At 46.9% G+C, this 19,240-nt stretch overlaps 2 protein-coding genes across 2 annotated transcripts in view; both read right to left on the bottom strand.

Annotated features, from left to right (window-relative positions):
- The window catches only part of LOC100681834 (olfactory receptor 24), a 162,653-nt gene extending 159,033 nt beyond the window's left edge, over positions 1–3,620 (bottom strand). Inside the window, exons 1-2 of the mRNA XM_029050387.1 lie at positions 3,398–3,620; positions 2,631–3,135 (exon numbers count right to left, since the gene is read on the bottom strand). Coding sequence (XP_028906220.1) covers positions 2,631–3,119 — 489 coding nt within the window. The 5' untranslated portion in view covers positions 3,120–3,135; positions 3,398–3,620. The remainder of the gene's footprint in view (positions 1–2,630; positions 3,136–3,397) is intronic.
- Positions 3,621–15,515: 11,895 nt separating this feature from the next.
- LOC114806494 (olfactory receptor 1G1) lies at positions 15,516–16,454 on the bottom strand. The gene has a single exon (XM_029051118.1). The coding sequence runs from the start codon at positions 16,452–16,454 to the stop codon at positions 15,516–15,518; it is 939 nt and encodes a 312-aa protein (XP_028906951.1).
- Between the last annotated feature and the right edge of the window lie 2,786 nt (positions 16,455–19,240).

Here is a 19,240-nt window from a genome sequence, read left to right as displayed (position 1 = left end):
GAGTCCAACAACCACTTCAGCACTTCTTACAACCCACAATGTTGTATGTAGTCACCTTGCTCTTATTCATTCACATCAATTTCCTAGTAGTCATCTTATAACCAGTTATATCTCTGTCCTTCAAATTGTAAATCATTTTATGTCTGCCTGTCTCCCCTGTGAGATTGTTAGCCTCTTGAGTGCGGGGGTTTGTGTCTGCCTGTCTCTCTCATGAGATTGTAAACTTCTTGAGGACAGGGATCATATCTGCTAATTATATTGTAGTCTTCCAATCACTCAATCAATCAATGATGTTAATTGACCATTTACTGTTTGCAAACCACTGCACTAAGCATTTGGGTAATTACAATATAAAAGAGTTGGTAATGCTCCCAAATGCTTAATAGTGTACTTGGTATACATGTTAGTCACTCCCTAAATGTGATGGATTGATTGGAGAGGACAGAGATGCTGTAGTTTTGCAGAGGAGGGTCAGTCTGTTTACACCACTTGGGGAGGGCCCAGTCGATGAGAACTTATCTGTGACTTGGGAAGTCAGGAAATTGGAGAGAACGTACATTGAGGTCAGTGGTCAATAGAGTGCGACATTCTCTCCCAGACCTCCTCTGTGGTCTTGATTACCTTCCAGCTTCCTAAATCTGTTTCCTGGGTCCTTCCCTCAGAATTCTCAGAGGTAGACCAAACTCAGGGTTTGGACCCTTGGAATGGTTGGCTCCAACTCTTTCTCAAATGACCATAGGGTTTCTTCCCCAGTTAGCTAGCCCTCCTCCATTTCCCAAATCTTTTCCTGTAATTTCTTGTGTCCAATTGACATCCTCAGTCAAGAAATTTACATCCTATTCAAATGAGATTTCCCTTTGGGAGGGAGGATGAAAGAGTAAGTAGTTTCCTGCCCTGAAAATATCTGGGCACCTCCCCGTATCTCTTTGGGGTGGAGCTAGTCTAACTTGACCATCACAGAGGCCACAGTGATAGTGCCCATTTGGTCAGGTGACTCCATGATTCCAGAGTAAGCAAAAGGGCCTCCATTTCCATCATACAGAGGGTTTCTCTGAGAGCACCTTTGGAGACTAGCTAAACACTGAGAGAAAGGTGTAAGCCCATTGTGGACAGGGATTGTCTCTCTTTATTACTGAATTGTACTTTCCAACCGCTTAGTACAGTGCTCTGCACACCGTAAGTACTCAAAAAATATGATTGAATGAATGAATGAAGTTGTCTCATTCCTCATGGTGAATTCTATCCATAATGGTGAATTCTGTGGTAACCCTAGCTTGGGCCTCATATATTTTTTTTCCTCATCACACTCCCAGGAGACACTGTAACTTCACTCCTGCTTCACTCTAGTGTTATTAATAGCCACCTCCATCCCAGTGTGAATACCATCAGTGCCACCTGGTTGCAGGGGACCACTTAGTTACATCCCAAGACTTGGAACAATTAAAGAAGGGCTTGGGCTCCCAAGACTGAAGGCCAGGACCAGGGGAGTGTTGGGAGATCCTCAGCAAGGTGGGACTGGCTTCAGGATCATTGCCTGGAAATCCCCACATGTATGCTAGGGGAGTTGAAGACCAAAAGCTCCTCTGCTGTCATCCCCTACTCTGGGACTGGCTCTGAGTGGTTTCTGCTTGCTCCCTGACTCTCTGGAGTGACAAAGCAGCCCCCTGTCCCTGATCCACCCTCTCCCCTGCTCCCCTCCCCTACCCCTTTCAAATAGGAAACTCTTTATTCAAACCTTTCCCCCTTCCCCTACTGGATCTTGAAAGGGAAATTAATAAGATAATAGTTATAACATATTTGAAATAATAGTGTAATAATAATGATAATAATAGTAATAGTGTTTGTTAAGCACTTATTATGAGCCAAGCATAGTGTTAAGGTAAAGACAAGAAAATCAGATCTGAAATAGTTCCTGTCCCACGTAGGGTTCACAGGTTAAGAGGGAGCAGAAACAGGTATTCTATCTCCATTTTACAGTTGAGGGAGCTGAGGCACAGAGAAGTTAAGTGACTTGCTCAGGGTCACAAAGAAGCTAGATGATGGAGCTGGGATTAGAACCCAGGTCTCCTGACTCCTAGTTCTTTGCTCTTTAAACTAGGCCATGCTTTTCATGTGTCCATAGTGACACTAATTCTGACCACATTTGGTCCCCCCAGGTCCCTGGATAAATATCATTGTCCCTAGGAGATAGGGTTTTTCCTGATAAACATGTTTCTCAGGGCCCATTTCATGTCCTTGTTCCTCAGGCTGTAGATGAAGGGGTTCAGCATGGGGGCAACCACTGTGTACATCACAGATGCTGTTGTGCCCTGCCGGGATGCTTGATTAGATGTGGGGCTAAAGTAGACCCCAAGGCCAGTGCCGTAGAACAGAGAGACCATGGACAGGTGAGAGCCACAGGTGGAGAAAGCTTTACTCCTTCCCCTGGTGGACGGGATTCTCAATATGGTGGAGACAATGTGGCTGTAAGAGAACATGAGGCATATAAATGGAAAGACACCAAATACCACTGTCAGTAGGTACATAAATGACTCATTGATGAGGGTATCAGTGCAGGATAGTTTTAAGACCTGGTAAAGGTCACAGAAGAAGTGAAGGATTTCATGATTGGAACAGAAGGATAAGCGAACCACCAGTAGGGTGTGTGTCAGGGCATGGAGAGAACTGACGATCCAGGACCCAGCAATGACCAGAGCACAGAGCCGTGGGTTCATGATGGTGGTGTAGTGGAGGGGATGGCATATAGCCACATAGCGGTCATAAGCCATCCCTGTGAGAAGGAAATGATCTAGAGCTATAAAGAGGAGGAAAAAAAACATTTGGGCCAGGCAGCCAGGATAGGATATGGATTTATCTTGGGTCTGGATGTTGGCCAGCATCTTGGGGATCGTGGTAGATAATAGAAAGATGTCGACCAGGGAGAGGTTGGTGAGGAAGAAGTACATGGGGTTGTGCAGGTGCGGGTCGGAGCCGATGGCCAGAACGATGAGCAGGCTCCCCAGGACCCCGAGCAGGTACATCCAGAGGAACAGCACGAAGAGAAGCTGCTGCTGCTCTGCCCGGTCGGACAGTCCCAGGAAGAGGAATTCTGAGATGCTGGTTTGATTTCCCCTCTCCATGGGGCTGGAGGTTCTGCTGCGGGAGACAAGGCAGGGGACTTAGGATGATATAAAGACTACATTGTGGATGTCTTAGATCTTGAATGGGTAATATACATTGAGCAGGGACACACTTAAAATAGATATATCCTCAGATGAGCAGTCACAAAATAGAATGTAGGTAGACTTTCTGGAAAATGCTCAATAAAGATTCCTGACTTTTTTGTGGTCTAGGATGGCAGAACAAACTTTCCTCTTTAAATCTCTGCTACTAATATGCATTTTTTCCCATCATTTACCTTTTGGGCCCACTTTCCTCTGAGAATCTAGGTCCTGTAAGGATTTGGTCTTTCACTTCAAAAAATGTCTCTCAAGACTTCTACACTTCTAGTTTTACTGACTACTGCATGGCCTCCTCAGTTTCTTGCACAGGCCAAGCCCGGCAGCAAGTTAACAGTAGCCTGACCCTATAGGTGGCATACTATACCCCACTTCCCCTCCAGTTATCGCCCTATCTCCCTACTACCCTTCCTTTCCAAAATTCTAGAACGAGTCGTCTACAATCGATGCTTAGAATTCCTTAACTCCCATTCTCTCCTAGACCCCCTCCGATCTGGCTTCCGTCCCCTCCACTCTACCGAGACTGCTCTCTCTAAGGTCACCCATGACCTCCTTCTTGCCAAATCCAATGGCTCCTACTCCATTCTAATCCTCCTTGACCTCTCTGCTGCCTTTGACACTGTCGACCATCCCCTCCTCCTCCATACCTTATCTCACCTTGGCTTCACGGACTCCGTCCTCTCCTGGTTCTCCTCTTATCTCTCTGGCTGGTCATTCTCGGTCTCCTTCGCTGGCGCCTCCTCCCCCTCCCATCCTTTAACTGTTGGAGTTCCTCAAGGGTCAGTTCTTGGCCCTCTTCTGTTCTCCATTTACACTCACTCCCTCGGTGAACTCATTCGCTCTCACAGCTTTGACTACCATCTCTACGCAGATGACACACAGATCTACATCTCCGCCCCTGTCCTCTCCCCCTCCCTTCGGGCTCGCATCTCCTCCTGCCTCCAGGACGTCTCCACCTGGATGTCGGCCCGCCACCTAAAACTCAACATGAGCAAGACTGAGCTCCTCATCTTCCCTCCCAAACCCGGTCCTCTCCCAGACTTCTCTATCACCGTGGATGGCACGACCATCCTTCCCGTCTCTCAGGTCCGCAATCTCGGTGTCATCCTTGACTTGTCTCTCTCGTTCGCCCCACACATCCTATCCGTTACCGAGACCTGCCGGTTTCACTTCTACAATATCGCCAAGATCCGCCCTTTCCTCTCCACCCAAATGGCTACCTTACTGCTACAGGCTCTCATTATATCCCGGCTAGACTACTGTGTCAGCCTTCTCTCTGACCTCCCTTCCTCCTCTCTCGCCCCGCTCCAGTCTATTCTTCACTCCGCTGCCCGGCTCATCTTCCTGCAGAAACGATCTGGGCATGTCACTCCCCTTCTTAAACAACTCCAGTGGTTGCCTATCAACCTCCGCTCCAAACAAAAACTCCTCACTCTAGTCTTCGAGGCTCTACATCACCTTGCCCCTTCCTACCTCTCCTCCCTTCTCTCTTTCTACCACCCACCCTGCACGCTCCGCTCCTCTGCCGCCCACCTCCTCGCCGTCCCCCGGTCTCGCCTATCCCGCCGTCGACCCCTGGGCCACGTCCTCCCGCGGTCCTGGAATGCCCTCCCTCCTCACCTCCGCCAAACTGATTCTCTTTCCCTCTTCAAAACCCTACTTAAAACTCACCTCCTCCAAGAGGCCTTCCCAGACTGAGCTCCTCTTCTCCCTCTACTCCCTCTGCCACCCCCCTTTACCTCTCCGCAGCTAAACCCTCTTTTTCCCCTTTTCCCTCTGCTCTTCCACCTCTCCTTTCCCATCCCCACAGCACTGTACTCGTCCGCTCAACTGTATATATTTCCATTACCCTATTTATTTTGTTAATGAATTGTACATCGCCTTGATTCTATTTAGTTGCCATTGTTTTTACGAGATGTTCTTCCCCTTGACTCTATTTATTGCCATTGTTCTTGTCTGTCCGTCTCCCCCGATTAGACTGTAAGCCCGTCAAACGGCAGGGACTGTCTCTATCTGTTGCCGACCTGTTCATCCCAAGCGCTTAGTACAGTGCTCTGCACATAGTAAGCGCTCAATAAATACTATTGAATGAATGAATGAATGAATCAACCTAAGTGGCCTCCCTGCCTTCTATCTCTCCCCTCTCCAGTCCATTCTTCACTTTGCTATCTAGAACACTTTTCTGAAAAACCTTTCAGTCCCTATCACCCCACTCCTCAAAAACCTTCAATAGTTAACCATCCACCTCCACATCAATATGTACAGTATATAGGACTGTACTAAATACTTGGGAAAATACAACACAACAATAAACAGCGACATTCCCTGTCCACAATGAGCTCATGGTTTAGAGAGGGGAGACAGACATCAGTACAAATAAATAAAATTACAGATAGGTACATAAGTGCTTTGGACTGGGAGGGGAGAAGAACAAAGGGATAAATAAAATTGCAGATATGCACATAAATGCTTTGCGGCTGGGAGGGGGGACGAGCAAAGGGAGCAAGTCACAGTGACATGGAAGGGAGTGGGAGTTGAGGAAAAGTGGGGCTTAGTCTTGGAAGGCGTTGTGCTAGCTCACACCAGCATTTCACTGGCTGAGGAGGCTTCAGGGTGACTTGATAGCTATCTTGAAGTACAGGAATACGAGAAGAGGTCTTTTCTTTTTGAGAAGCTTATTTCTTGTAGTTGCTGCTGTTCTCTTGTTTTAAGGTGTTTGTTAAGCACTTACATCCACCTCCACATCAAATAGAAACTCCTTACCTTTGGCTTTAAGGTGCTCATTGAGATATCTTCCTCCTTACCTCACCTTGCTGCTCGGCTACAAACCAGTTCATGCATTTGGCTCCTCTAACACCATCGTGCTCTCTGTACCATGATGTCATCTATCTGGCCACTGACTCCTTGTCCACACCCTCCCCACTCATATCCAACAGTCCACCATTCTTCCCACCTTCAAAACTTTGCTAAAATCACATCTCCTCCAAGAGCCTTCTCTGATCAAGCTTTCCTTCCCCCATTCGCTCTCCCCTCAGTATTGTCTATGCACTTGGCTGTGTATCTCTTAAACACTTTGGTACTCACCCCCGCTCCACAGCACTTATATACTTATCCTTACATTCTACTATTCCCCCTATCTGTACACTGTACACTGTAAGCTTCTTGTGGGCAGGGATCTTGTCTACCAACTATATTATATTGTACTTTTCCAAGCCCTTGTTAAAGTGTTCTGCACATCCTAAGTACTCAGTAAAAACCACTGTTGATCAGTAGCATTTAATGTGTCCCCACTCAGTGCAGAGCATTGTACTGGGCTGTTGGGAAGTACAGAATAAAGAAGTGACGTGTTTTGTGCCCCATTACAGTGTAATGGGGGAGATCAACATAAAAAATACTAGAGTGGTCAAAATAAACAAATGGAGCAGGAGGTAAGGCCTGAGATTTGTATCGGGCACCTTCTCCAGGATGATGTGGGCAGAGGCAAAAACAATGGCAGTTTAAGAACAGGGTCTGGAGTATAGTTGAAGAAAGGGGTTTAGTGCAAGGCTGACAGTTTGGGATCACTGGTCTGGAGCAAGACAGAGATGAGACACCAGAAGCCCCAGGCCAGGAGATGTCTGGAAGAGCCACATGGAGAGAGCTGCAGTGAGGTTTAGGTCCACACTTGGCTAGGATGGGATGAGAGACCCCAGTAGAAACTGAAGGCTGTGACCCAGTAATTGGAGGAAGGGAAAGGTTATGTCTTAAAAGGATAGGAATTGTGTGGAACTACTATTATGGGACCAGGTTTCCAGGAGTAATCTGCTAAGTCCCTCATCATTCTCTGGGGAATCCACCTTTAGAGACTTGGAGACCATGATTCCAGGGGGCCTACCTTCAACCTTCTCTTCTCCAGGCTGAATTATCCCAATTTCCTTTCATCTGCCTTCAGAAGTCTCATTTCTGAGCCATTTTATGATCTACACTCCTGAACATGGGACCTTCTTTAGACATCACTTCTGCCCCAGACTGCGGCTAAAGCCCAGCCACTGCTGAGGATAGTGAGGAGAACTAACCTACTGGGTCTATACAAACCAGTTTCTTTCATTCATTCATTCATTCAGTCAGTCAGTCAGTCAGTCAGTCAGTCAGTCTGTCAGTCATGTTTGTTGAGTGCTTACTGTGTGCAGAGCACTGTACTAAATACTTGGAAAAATACAATACAACAATAAACAGTGTCATTCCTTGCCCACAACGAGCTCATGGTCTAGAGAGGGGGAGGCAGACATCAATACAAATAAATAAAATTACAGATAGGTACATAAGTGCTTTGGGGCTGGGAGGAAAGAAGAGCAAAAGGATAAATAAAATTGCAGATATGTACATAAGTGCTTTGGGGCTGGGGGTGCGAAGAGCAAAGGGAGCAAGTCACGGCGACACAGAAGAGAGTGGGAGTTGAGGAAAAGTGGGGCTTAGTCTTGGAAGGCGTTGTGCTGGCTCACACAAGCATTTCACTGGCTGAGGAGGCTTCAGGGTGACTTGATAGCTATCTTGAAGTATAGGAATATGAGAAGAGGTCTTTTTTTTGAGAAGCTTATTTTTTATAGTTGCTGTTCTCTTGTTTTATGGTATTTGTTAAGCACTTACTATGCTGCTAGAACTGCTAGGATTCTGGGATTGTTAGCTCCAGGGTCTATCTCTAAGACCCTCTATGAGCAGCACTCCCTTTCCCAGATAGATATCACTGGTCACCTATCCTTTTATGCTTCAGCCATGCTAACGTTTGGGACATGTCATCTCCCTCCTCAACAATCTCTAGTGGTTGTCCATCCAACTCCTCATTGAACAATAACTCCTCACCATTGGCTTTAAAGCAGTCCATCACCTTGCCCCCTCCTACCTCACATCACTTTTCTCCTTCTACAACCCAGCCCACGTACTTTGCTACTTTAGTGCTAACCTTCTCACTGTGCCCCGATCTCGCTTATCTTGCCACCGATCCCTGGCCCACATCCTGCCTGGAACGCGCTCCCTCCTCAAATCCGACAATTACCCTCTCCCTGCTTCAAAGCCTTATTGAAGGCACATCTCCTTCAAGAGGCCTTCCCAGACTAAGCCCCACTTTTCCTCATCTCCCACTCCCTTCTGCATCACCCTGTCTTGCTCCCTTTGCTCTCCTCCCTGCACCAGCTCCACAGCACTTATGTAAATATCTGTAATTGTATTTATTTGTACTGATGTCTGTCTCCCTACTTCTAGAGCTCATTGTGGGCAGGGAATGTCACTGTTTGTTGTTGCATGTACTTTCCCAAGTGCTTAGAACAGTGCTCTGCACACAGTAAGCACTTAATAAATAAGATGGAATGAATGAATGAATGCTCTCAAAGTCAGGGAAAAACCTCTTCCTTGGCTGCCCAGAGCACCCTGACATCTTTTCCCCCCTCTTCCCACAAACCATATTTAGTGAACAGGCTTAATAGCAGCACTGATCACACCAGGCAAGGAAAGGTAAGTGGTACAGGCTGCTCCCTCTGCTGCCTAGAGCACTCCAAAGCCCCTGTCATCTTATCTCATCAAGATACAGTGCAGGTGGAGCACTTTGGGATCCAGATGAGTATAAGGGAAATCTTAACTCGTCTCTGGGCATGAGATTTGGAACCTGTAAATGTCGCGAGTGAGAACTCAATGGAGCATCTGCAAAGCCGACTGCAGATTCATCTCATTGCAATGATAAAACTTCATTGGGTAGCCAGGGTGGTGTTCGCTGTGGGAACCTTGCCCTGGGACCATCAGACCCACTTGGGCATTCGGTCCCCTCTGCAGACGGTTCTAACCTGGAAGGTTGGGGTTGGTCCGGGGCTCTGTCCCTGCGGGGTCGGGCTCCTTGCCCGTCTCTCGTTTCTTCGGAGTGGCAGCCTGAACACGAAGGAGGAAGAGGGATGCAGGATGCAGGGCCCCAGGCAGGAACCCTGTGTCCTCACCCACGGGAGCAGTGTGAGAGGGAGCAGGGTTCATGGCAGTACTATTTGTAAGAGTCTCAGGGCCCCTGGGACTTTTGGCTCACAGCTCTCCAAGCTCCTCCTTAGAGGCAAATAAACTCTCAGCATCTGATCTCTGCCCTGGCTGCTCTGAGCTCCCGCTGAGGGAGGTGCCCCAGACCATTGCTGACTGGTGGAGGGTGATGAAATTTCACGGGAGACTGAGTCCTCCTCCTCCTCTACAGGAGCAAAATTCCCTCAAATCAATCAGTGGTATTTATTGAGTGCTTACTGTAAGCAGAGCTACAGTAACTAACACCTTGGAAGAATATAATATAGCAGAGTTGGGAAAGATGTCCCCGATCAGAAAAAGCTTACAATCTAGAGGGGGAGACAAACATTAAAATTACTTCAGAATTGAAGTGAAATGGTAGAGCATGAGGATAGGTACCTAAGTACTGTGGAGCTGGGGATGGGGATGAATATCAAGAGTTTGAGGGGTGCAGATCTAAGGACATGAGCAGTGCAGAAGAGAGAGTAAAGAGGGGAAATGAGGGCCCAGTCAGGAAAGGCCTCCTGGAGTAGAAGTGATTTTAGGAGGGCTTTGAAGGTGGGAATAGTGGTGAACTATTGGATATGAGAGGGAAGGGAGTTCCAGACTAGAGGGAGGTTGGGGGCAAGGGGTTGGTGGTAGGATAGATGAGATTGAGGTACAGTGAGTAAGCTGGTGCTACAAGAGCAAAGTGTATGGGCTGGGTTGTAGTAGGAGATCAGAGAAGTAAGGTAGGAAGAGGAGAGCTGACTGATTGAGTGCTCTTCGCCCTCTGCAGGCCAGGATCCCCTGGATCCCCTGGAAAGCCTTTTTTTCTGGTATCTGTTAAGCACTTACTATGTTCCAGACACTGTGCTAAGACTGGGGTAGATACAAGATAATTGGTTTGGGCACAGTCCCTGGACCACATAGGGCTCCCAGTCTTAACCCTCTTTTTAAAGAGTAGGTAACTGAGGCACAGAAAAGTTAAGTGATTTGCCCAAGTTCACACAACAAACAAGTGGCAGAGTTCTGATTAGAACCCATGTTCTCTGACTCCCAGACCCGGTTCTTTCCACTAGGCTATTCTGCTTCCCTAGTTAGGTCAAGTGCCGTGTTGTGGTAGGTTTTCTATGTCTTTCATGGACTCCTCCTCAGTAGTGGAAAGTGTGTTGAGGGGAATATTGAAGTGTTGTGGCCCCTCCTCAGGATTCATTACTTGTCTGTGATGAGGCTTGTGTCCATCATCATACTGCAGAGGTGGGAGATCATGTACTGGGCCATATGACTTCTTTAGTAATGGAGCAAGTGCCATATACATGCCCAAGGAGAGTGTCAGTCTCAAGATGCCCCTGACCAAATGTCATCTTAGGGTAGCTCATTCAGGAATGTGTCCACTTCCAGAGCTAAGAATGTCTCTGCTCAGTCCCCACTGACCAATTCCCACCTCAGAACAACCTCGTTGGTGGAGGAAGAATGGGCCTGTAAAATAATGTAATCACTCCACCATCCCCTTCCTCTGCCATGTCTCCCCCAGCAGTTCATCCATCCCCATGGGGAGGGGACACCAAACCAGCGTCTCGGAATTCCTCCTCCTGGGACTGTCCAACTGGGTGGAGTAGTAGCAGCTCCTCTTCATGCTGGTCCTCAGGTGTACCTGCTCTGGGTCCTGTGGAGCCTGCTCATCGTCCTGGCAGTCAACTCCGACCCACACCTCCACACCTCCTCGTACTTCTTCCTCACCAACCTGTCCCTGGCCGACGCCTGCTTCCTGTCCACCACGGTCCCCATAATGCTGGTCAACATCCAGACCCAGGATAAACTCATATCCTATTCTGGCTGCCTGGCCCAAATGTTTTTTTCCTCCTTTTTATAGGTCTAGACCATTTTCTTCTCACTGGGAGGGCTTATAACTGCTACATGACCATATACCACCCCCTCCACTACACCACCATCATGCACCCTCAACTCCTGGCTATATTGGTTAGTGTGTCCTGGATAATTAGTGCATGGACAATGAAATCCTTCACTTCTGTGAACTTAACCAGATCCTAAAACTTTCCTGAACTGACAGAGTCATCAGTGTTGTGTTACTGTAAGTACTGATTGTGGTGCTTGGTGTTGGTCCCATTGCAGGCCTCATTTTCTCTTACACTCACATTGTTTCTCCACCTGTGGCTCTCAAGGGGCTGTGGTTTCTCTGTCGTATGGTAGTGCCCTCGGGGTCTACTTCAGCCCCCTTGTCTCCCCAAGCATCCCAGAAGAACTCCATAGCATCAGTGGTGTACATTGTGGTCACCCCCATGCTAAACCTCTTCATCTACTGCCTGAGGAACAAGGTCATGACACTGGCCCTGAGAAATGTGTTCTGCAGGAAAAGTCTTTTCTTGCAGATATTGTGATCCCTTACTGCTAGAACCTCGAAGAAGATGGTGAGGTTTTATGGTCCAACTTGAGAATGAATCTTCCTGGTCCTTTCTGGGGATCTGAGCTAAGAGACTATTACTTTTGCCTCAAGTTAGTCCCCCACACTTGGTTTGGTGTGGATTGGGAGGACATCCCACATGTTGAGGTGCCAACTTCCGTGAAAAGCAGAAACCCTCACTGTGACCCATATCACCGATCCCGGCCCTCCCCTCCCCTTTCTTCAACCTGCAGCAGCTCGGAGGGATGCCAGGTACCACATTATTTATTATAAATTACTTATTTAATCATATTAGTGTCCCTCTCCCCACCCTAGACTTTAAGCTCATTATGGGCAGGGAATGTGTCTGATAATTCTGTTATATTGTACTCTCCCAAGTGCTTAGTACAGTGCTCTGCACGTAGTAAGCACTCAGTGAATTCCATTGACAGATTTATTGATTGGTGCCATGGTCCACGTAGCCTGTGGCCGCTGACTGGTGGCGTGGGGTTCTATGTGGTGCTGCTAGTCCAGATTTGAATGGGAAGTAGCTCTGTGAGCTCTCCTCAGACACAGACCACTGGTCTGGGCCCCTCCCAGCCCTCTCTCCTCCCCTGCTTTGGGCCTCTTTAAGGCAGGGCCCTCGATGAGGGTACCAGGAGGAGGGCATGGGTCTTCGGAGACTCCCACTTCTCTCGGTGGCCCTGCCACCCATAGAGTTGGCACAGGGTGGGGAGAGAGCCAGAGGGGGCAAGGAGGAAGTGGTGTGGTGTCTGGAGCATTGTCCCAGAGATGTGGCCTCTTTCTCCTCTGCCCAGACTGTGTCCGGGGACTACAGGGATACTCATGCAAGGGGTGGTCAAACTGCTGAATGTCACCACTCAAGTCTAGAGCTCAGAGCTCTCCCATCACTGGCCATCCGCAGATATGGGATGGTCTCTGCTCTGCATAACTTTTGGTCTCCAATCCACTGCTCCTGCTTGATGTGTCCACACTTTCCCACTCCCCAATCCACAGCCCTCAGCACCTTCAAAATTCTCCCTAAAAGCCAGCTTCTCTGGGAAATGTCCTAGGACTGGTCTGACCCTGTTCTGGACACTCACATCATTCCATCATCTTCATACCTCATGTGTACACTGCTTCTCTGCTTCTCTACTGCATTTACACTCCTTTTTCTAGCCAGTCTTTCCTTTGAGTTCCTATTATGGAACTTCACTGTTACAATCTATATGTTCAACTATCACCATAAAATCTCTGAGGATTAACCCAATAAAACAGTATCTTTTTCTATTGATTTTAACACTGTGACATTTAGCTACAGAATTCCTTTATTGTCATCAGTAAGATCATACTTCCACTTCAAATCATTCTTTGGTCACAAACATGTGACCCTTTATATACTTATAAGGTAATTGAGTCCATTGCTGTTGTATCATTTGTCATTTAATCGCTAAACGTGACAAGACTTGACACTACAGAATATAGCTTCTGATGTATTGCCCCATCATTCATGGGACTGTTGTGCATACAGCTGAAAGGAGCCAGGAGGGACTCACAGATGGTAAGAACTGCCAGAGAGCAGAGTACTTGGCTGAAGCTGTGTTGAGCTGAAGGGAAATCTGGGGGGGGTGTTTGATAAATGAAACCCCATCCCTCCTATGCCCACTCAGTGCCATCCACAGGAAAATGAAAGCCAAAGCTTATGTCCTCCTAAAGGAAAGCCAAGGGGGAAGCTGGGAGTTTAAATGTCTGGAGTTATGAACCCCAGTTAATTTCTTTTTTTCCAAGTCATGGGAGTCCAACAACCACTTGATCACTTATCACAATCCATAACGTTTTATGTAGTCGCCTTGCTCTTATTTATTCACTTATCCATTTCCCAGTAGTTATCTTATAGCAAGTTATATCTCCATCCTCCAAATTGAAAATCATTTTATATCTGCCTGTCTCCCCTGTGAGACTGTAAACTCCTTAAGGGCAGGGATCATATCTGCTAATTCTATTGTAGTCTCCCAAATGCTTAATAGTGTTCTCAGTAAACATGGTAATAATAATAATGATAATGATAATGATGGCATTTGTTAAGTGCTTACTATGTGCTAAGCACTGTTCTAAGAGCTGGGGTAGATACGAGGTAATCAGGTTGTCCCATGTGGGGCTCACAGTCTTAATAACCCCATTTTACAGATGAGGGAACTGAGGCACAGAGAAGTCAAGTGATTTGCCCAAGGTCACACAGCTGATCAGTGGCAGAGCTGGGGTTAGAACCCATGACCTCTGACTCCCAAGTCCATGCTCTTTCCACTATGCCATACTGCTTCTCTAGTGAATGGTAGGCATTCACTAAATGAGACTGATTGATTGGAGAGGACAGAGATGTTGTAGTCTTGCAGAAGATGAATCTGTTTACACCACTTGGGGAGGCCCAGTCAATGAGAGTGTATCTGTGACTTGGGAAACCAGGAAATTGGAGATTATGTCATCCGGTTCAATGGTCAATGCAGTATGACATTCTCTCCCAGGCCTCCTCTTATGGTCTTGGATACCTTTCTCTGAGGGCCCCTTTGGAGACTAGATAAACAGTGAGAGGAAGGCATCTCATTCTTCATGGTGAAATCTGGCCATAAAGATGAATTCTGTGGAGACCCCAGCTTGGGCCTCACATAATTCTTTCCTCACCCCCCCCTTCCCCCCCACAAGAGACACTGTAACTGCTCACTCCTGGCTCACTCTGGGGTTATTGATAGCCACCTCCATCCCAGTGTGAATACCATCAGTGCCACCTAGTTGCAGGAGACCACTTAACCACTCCCAGGACTTAGAGCAATTAAGGATGAGATTGGGCTCCCAAGACTGAAGCCCAAGGCCAAGGAAGGATCCGGAGATCCTTAGCAAGGTGGGACTGTCTTCAGGATCATTGCCTGGAAATCCATGATGTAGCATGCATGGCCTGGTGGATCGAGCATGGGCCTGGAAGTCAGAAGGACCTGGGTTCTAATCCCAGCTCTACCAATTGTCTGCCGTGTTACAGTCCTCTAGACCGTAAACTCGTTGTGGGCCGGGGCTGTGTACTCTCCCAAGCGCTGAGTACAGTGCACTGCACACAGTAAGTGCTTAAAAAATACTAATGACTAAATGACCTTGGGGATTAAGACTGTAAACCTCCATGTGGAACATGGACCATGTCCAACTGATTAGCTTGTTTCTACTCCAGTGCTTAGTACAGTCCCGGGCCCAAAGTAAGCGCTTAACAAATACCATTAAAAAATTGCTAGAGGAGTTAAGGAGCATAAGCTCCTCTGCTTCCAGCTCCTGCTCTGGGGCTGGCTCTAAGTGGCTTCTGCTTGCTCCCTGTCTCTCTGGACTGCTGTAATAGCCCCCTGACCCTGTTCCACCCTCTCCCTTACTCCCTTCCCCTACTCTATTCAAATAAGAAATGCTCTATTCAACCCTTCTCCCTTTTTCCTACTAGGTCTTGAAAGGGAAATACATAACCAAAAGAGAATAATTATAGCATATTTGAAATAATAGTGTAAAAATAACAATAATAATAATAATTGTGGTGTTTGTCAAGTGCATATTACGAGCCAAGCATAGTGCTGTGGTAAAGACAAGATAATCAGATCAGACGCAGACCCTGTCCCACAGGGGCCTCACAGTTTAAGAGGGAAAGGGAGCAGGTATGTTACATTTTACAGGTGAGGGAACTGAGGCACTGAGAAGTTAAGTGACTTGCCCAGGATCACAAAGCAGATAGATGATGGAGCTGGGATTAGAACACAGATCTCCTGATTCTTAGTCCTGTGCTCTTTCCACTAGGACATGATGCTTTCCATGTGTCCATAGTGACACTAATTCTGACCACATTTACTTCACCTCAGGTCCCTAGAGTAATAGTACAGTCTCTATGAGAAGAGAGTTTTCTTTCTGAACATGTTTATCAGCACCCTTTTCATGTCCTTGTTCCTCAGGCTGTAGATGAAGGGGTTCAGCATGGGGGTGACCACCGTGTACAACACGGATACTATCGAGCCCAGCCGGGTTGTGTGGGTAGGCCTGGAGCTGAAGTAGATCCCAAAGCCAGTGCCATAGAACAGAGAGACCACGGACAGGTGAGAGCCACAGGTGGAGAAAGCTTTCCTTTTTCCACTGGCAGATGGGATTCCCAAAATGGTGGAGGCAATGCGAGTGTAAGAGAACAGGAGGCATATAAATGGAAAGACACCAAATACCACTGTAAGCAGATACATAAATAACTCATTGATGAGGGTGTCAGTGCAGGATAGCTTTAAGACCTGGTAAAGGTCACAAAAGAAGTGAAGGATTTCATGACTGGAACAGAAGGATAAGCGAACCACCAGTAGGGTGTGTATCAGGGCATGGAGAGAACTGATGATCCAGGACCCAGCAATGACCAGGACACAGAGCCATGGGTTCATGATAGTGGTGTAGTGGAGGGGGTGGCATATAGCCACGTAGCGGTCATAAGCCATTCCGGTGAGGAAGAAATGGTCTAGACCTATAAAGAGGAGGAAAAAAAACATTTGGGCCAGGCAGCCAGGATAGGATATGGATTTATCTTGCATCTGGAGGTTGGCCAGCATCTTGGGGACCGTGGTGGATAATAGACAGGTGTCAACCAGGGAGAGGTTGATGAGGAAGAAGTACATGGGGTTGTGCAGGTGCGGGTCGGAGCCGATGGCCAGAACGATGAGCAGGCTCCCCAGGACCCCAAGCAGGTACATCCAGAAGAACAACACGAAGAGGAGCTGTCTCTGCTCCGCCTGGTCGGACAGTCCCAGGAGGAGGAATTCTGAGACGCTGGTTTGGTTTCCCCTCTCCATGGGGCCAGAGGATCTGCTGGGGGAGATGCGGCAGGGGAATAGGATGATCATAAAAATTATATTGGATTTGTCCTATATCTTGAATGGGTAATGTACAATGAGCTGGGACACACTGAAAATGGACGTATCCCCAAACGAGCAGCCACAAAATGGGATGTAGGTAGGGCAAGTGTCCCTAGATTTCCTGGAAAACTCCCAATAAGGATTCCTGACTTTCTTGTGGTCTAGGATGGACAGAAGAAAGTTTCTTCTTAAAATATCTGCTATTCATATGCATTTTTTCTATCATTTATCTTTTGTGCTTATGTTCCTCTGAGACTCTAGGTCCTGTAGGATTTCAGTTTTCACTTCAAAAATTTTCTTTAAAGATTTCCCCACCTCTAGTACTACTGACTACTACATCAGCCTCCTCACTGACCCTCTGTGCCCCCTGCCTCTCCAACTGCTTTTTTTAAATGGTATTTGTTAAGCATTTATTATGTGCCAGGCACTGTACTAAGTATGGGGCTAGTTACAAGATAATTGGGTTGGACACAGTCCCTGTCCCACATATGGCTCACGGTCTCAATCCCCATTTTACAGATGAGGTAACTGAGGCACAGAGAAGTTAAGTGACTTGCCTAAAGTCAACAGCAAGCAATTGACGGAGCCGGGATTAGAACCCAGGTCCTCTGACTTCCAGGCCCGTGTTCTTCCAACTAGGTCATGCTACTTCTCAAATCCACATTGTTTTTCTGGGAAACAGTGCAGTCCATATCTCCCCACTCCTCAAAAAACCTACAATGATTAATCAACCACCTCCACATCAAATAGTAACTCCTTACTATTGGCTTTGAATCATTCAGTACAACCTCTCCCTCCTACCTCACCATGCTGATCTACTAAAACTGAGCCCACATACTTTGCTCCTCTAACGCCAACCTACTCGCTGTACCTCCATCTCATCTCACCGCCCACCCCTTGCCCACATCTACTCTTGGGCATAAATCGTCCTCCCCCTTCACATCCGACAGTCCACCACTCTTCCTACTTTCAAAACCCTCCTGAAGTCACATTTCCTTCAAGAGCCCGTTCTGATCAAGGCTTTTTTCCCCCATCTGATTTCCCTTTCACCATGGCCTATGCACTTGGCTGGGTATCCTTTAAGCACTTTGATACTCACCTCAGCTCCACAGCATTTATGTACCTATTCTTATACTCTACTATTCCCCCTATCTATAATTTACTTCACTGTAAAAGCAGCATGAAGCAGCGAGAAGCAGCACGGCCTAGTGGATAGAACACGGGCCTGAGAGTCAGAAGGACCAGGGTTCTAATCCCAGGCAAGCCACTTGTCTTCTGTGTGACCTTGGGCAAATCACTTCACTTCTCTGTGTCTGTTACCTCATCTGTAAAATGGAGATTAAGATTGTGAGTCCCATGTGGAACGTGGACTATACCACCTGGTTAGATCGTATCTAACCCAGCTTTTAGTACGATGCCTGGCACATAGTAAGCACTTAACAAATACCATTTTAAAAAAGTCTGTCTCCCACTGTAGACTGTAAGCTCCTTGTGGGCAGGGATCTTGTCTACTTGTCTATTTTACTTTTCCAAGTAATTAGTACAGTGCTCTGCATGCAGTAATTACTCAGTAAATGCAATTGATTGATTGAAAATAAAAACCATTGATTGATCAGTAGCATTTAATGAGTCTCCACTCGGGACAGTGCATTTTACTGGGCACTTTGGAAGTACAGAATAAAGAAGTGACATGTGCCCACAATCAGTCAATCAATCATATTTATTGAGTGCTTACTATGTGCAGATCACTGCACTAAGTGCTTGGGAGAGTGCAATACAAGAGAATTTGCAGAAACGGTCCCTGTCTGGCTCCGCCTCTAGACTGTAAGCTCACTGTGGGCAGGGAATGTGTCTGTTTATTGTTGCATTGTTTATTTTTGTACTCTCCCAAGTGCTTAATACAGTGCTCTGGGCACAGTAAATGCTCAATAAATATGACTGAAGAAATGAATGAGTAAATAACAAATTTATAATATATAATTTCAAGATATGTACATAAGTGCTGTGGGGTTATGGGTTGGGCAAATATCAAATGTCCAAAGGTCCCAGATCAAAGTGCATAGACACAGAAGGGGGAGCAAGCAGGGAAAAAGAGAGCTTAATTGGAAAAGGCCTCTTGTAGAAGATGTGACCTTAAAAAAGTTTTGAAGGTGGAGAGAGCGGTGGTCTGGCATACATGGAGAGGGAGGGAGTTCCAAGCTATGGGGAGGACATGGGTAAAGGATCGCCGGTGAGATAGATTAGATTGGGGCACAGTGAGTAAGCTGATGCTAGAGGAACTGAGTGTGTGGGTTGGGCTATAATAGGAGATTAATGAAGTGAGGTAGGATGGGGAAAGCTGATTAAGTGCTTTAAAGCCAATGGTAAAGAGTTTCTGTTTGATGTGGAGGTGGATGGGCACCCATTGGAGGTTCTTGAGGAGTGGGGAAACATGGACTGGAAGTTTTTGTTGAGAAATGATCTGTGCAGCAGAGTGAAATATAGATTGGAGTGGGGAGAGAAAGGAGGCTGAAAGGTCAACGACAAGGCAGATGCAGTAGTCAAGGTGGGATTGGTATTATTATTAAAAAATCAAAGCATGCAACTAGGATTCTTCACACTTAGGGCTACCTCTATAAAGCATCAGAAGCTGGCAAAAGAATAAGCTTATCTGCTAGACTGTAAGCTTGTTAGGGGCAGGGAATGTCTGTTATACTATTGTTTGTATTTTCCCAAATGCTTAG

This window comes from Ornithorhynchus anatinus, chromosome X1, assembly GCF_004115215.2.
Source record: "Ornithorhynchus anatinus isolate Pmale09 chromosome X1, mOrnAna1.pri.v4, whole genome shotgun sequence".
Lineage (NCBI taxonomy): Eukaryota > Metazoa > Chordata > Mammalia > Monotremata > Ornithorhynchidae > Ornithorhynchus > Ornithorhynchus anatinus.
The sequence above is the reverse complement of the archived record's forward strand: the minus strand, read 5'-3'. Positions and strand labels throughout refer to the sequence as shown.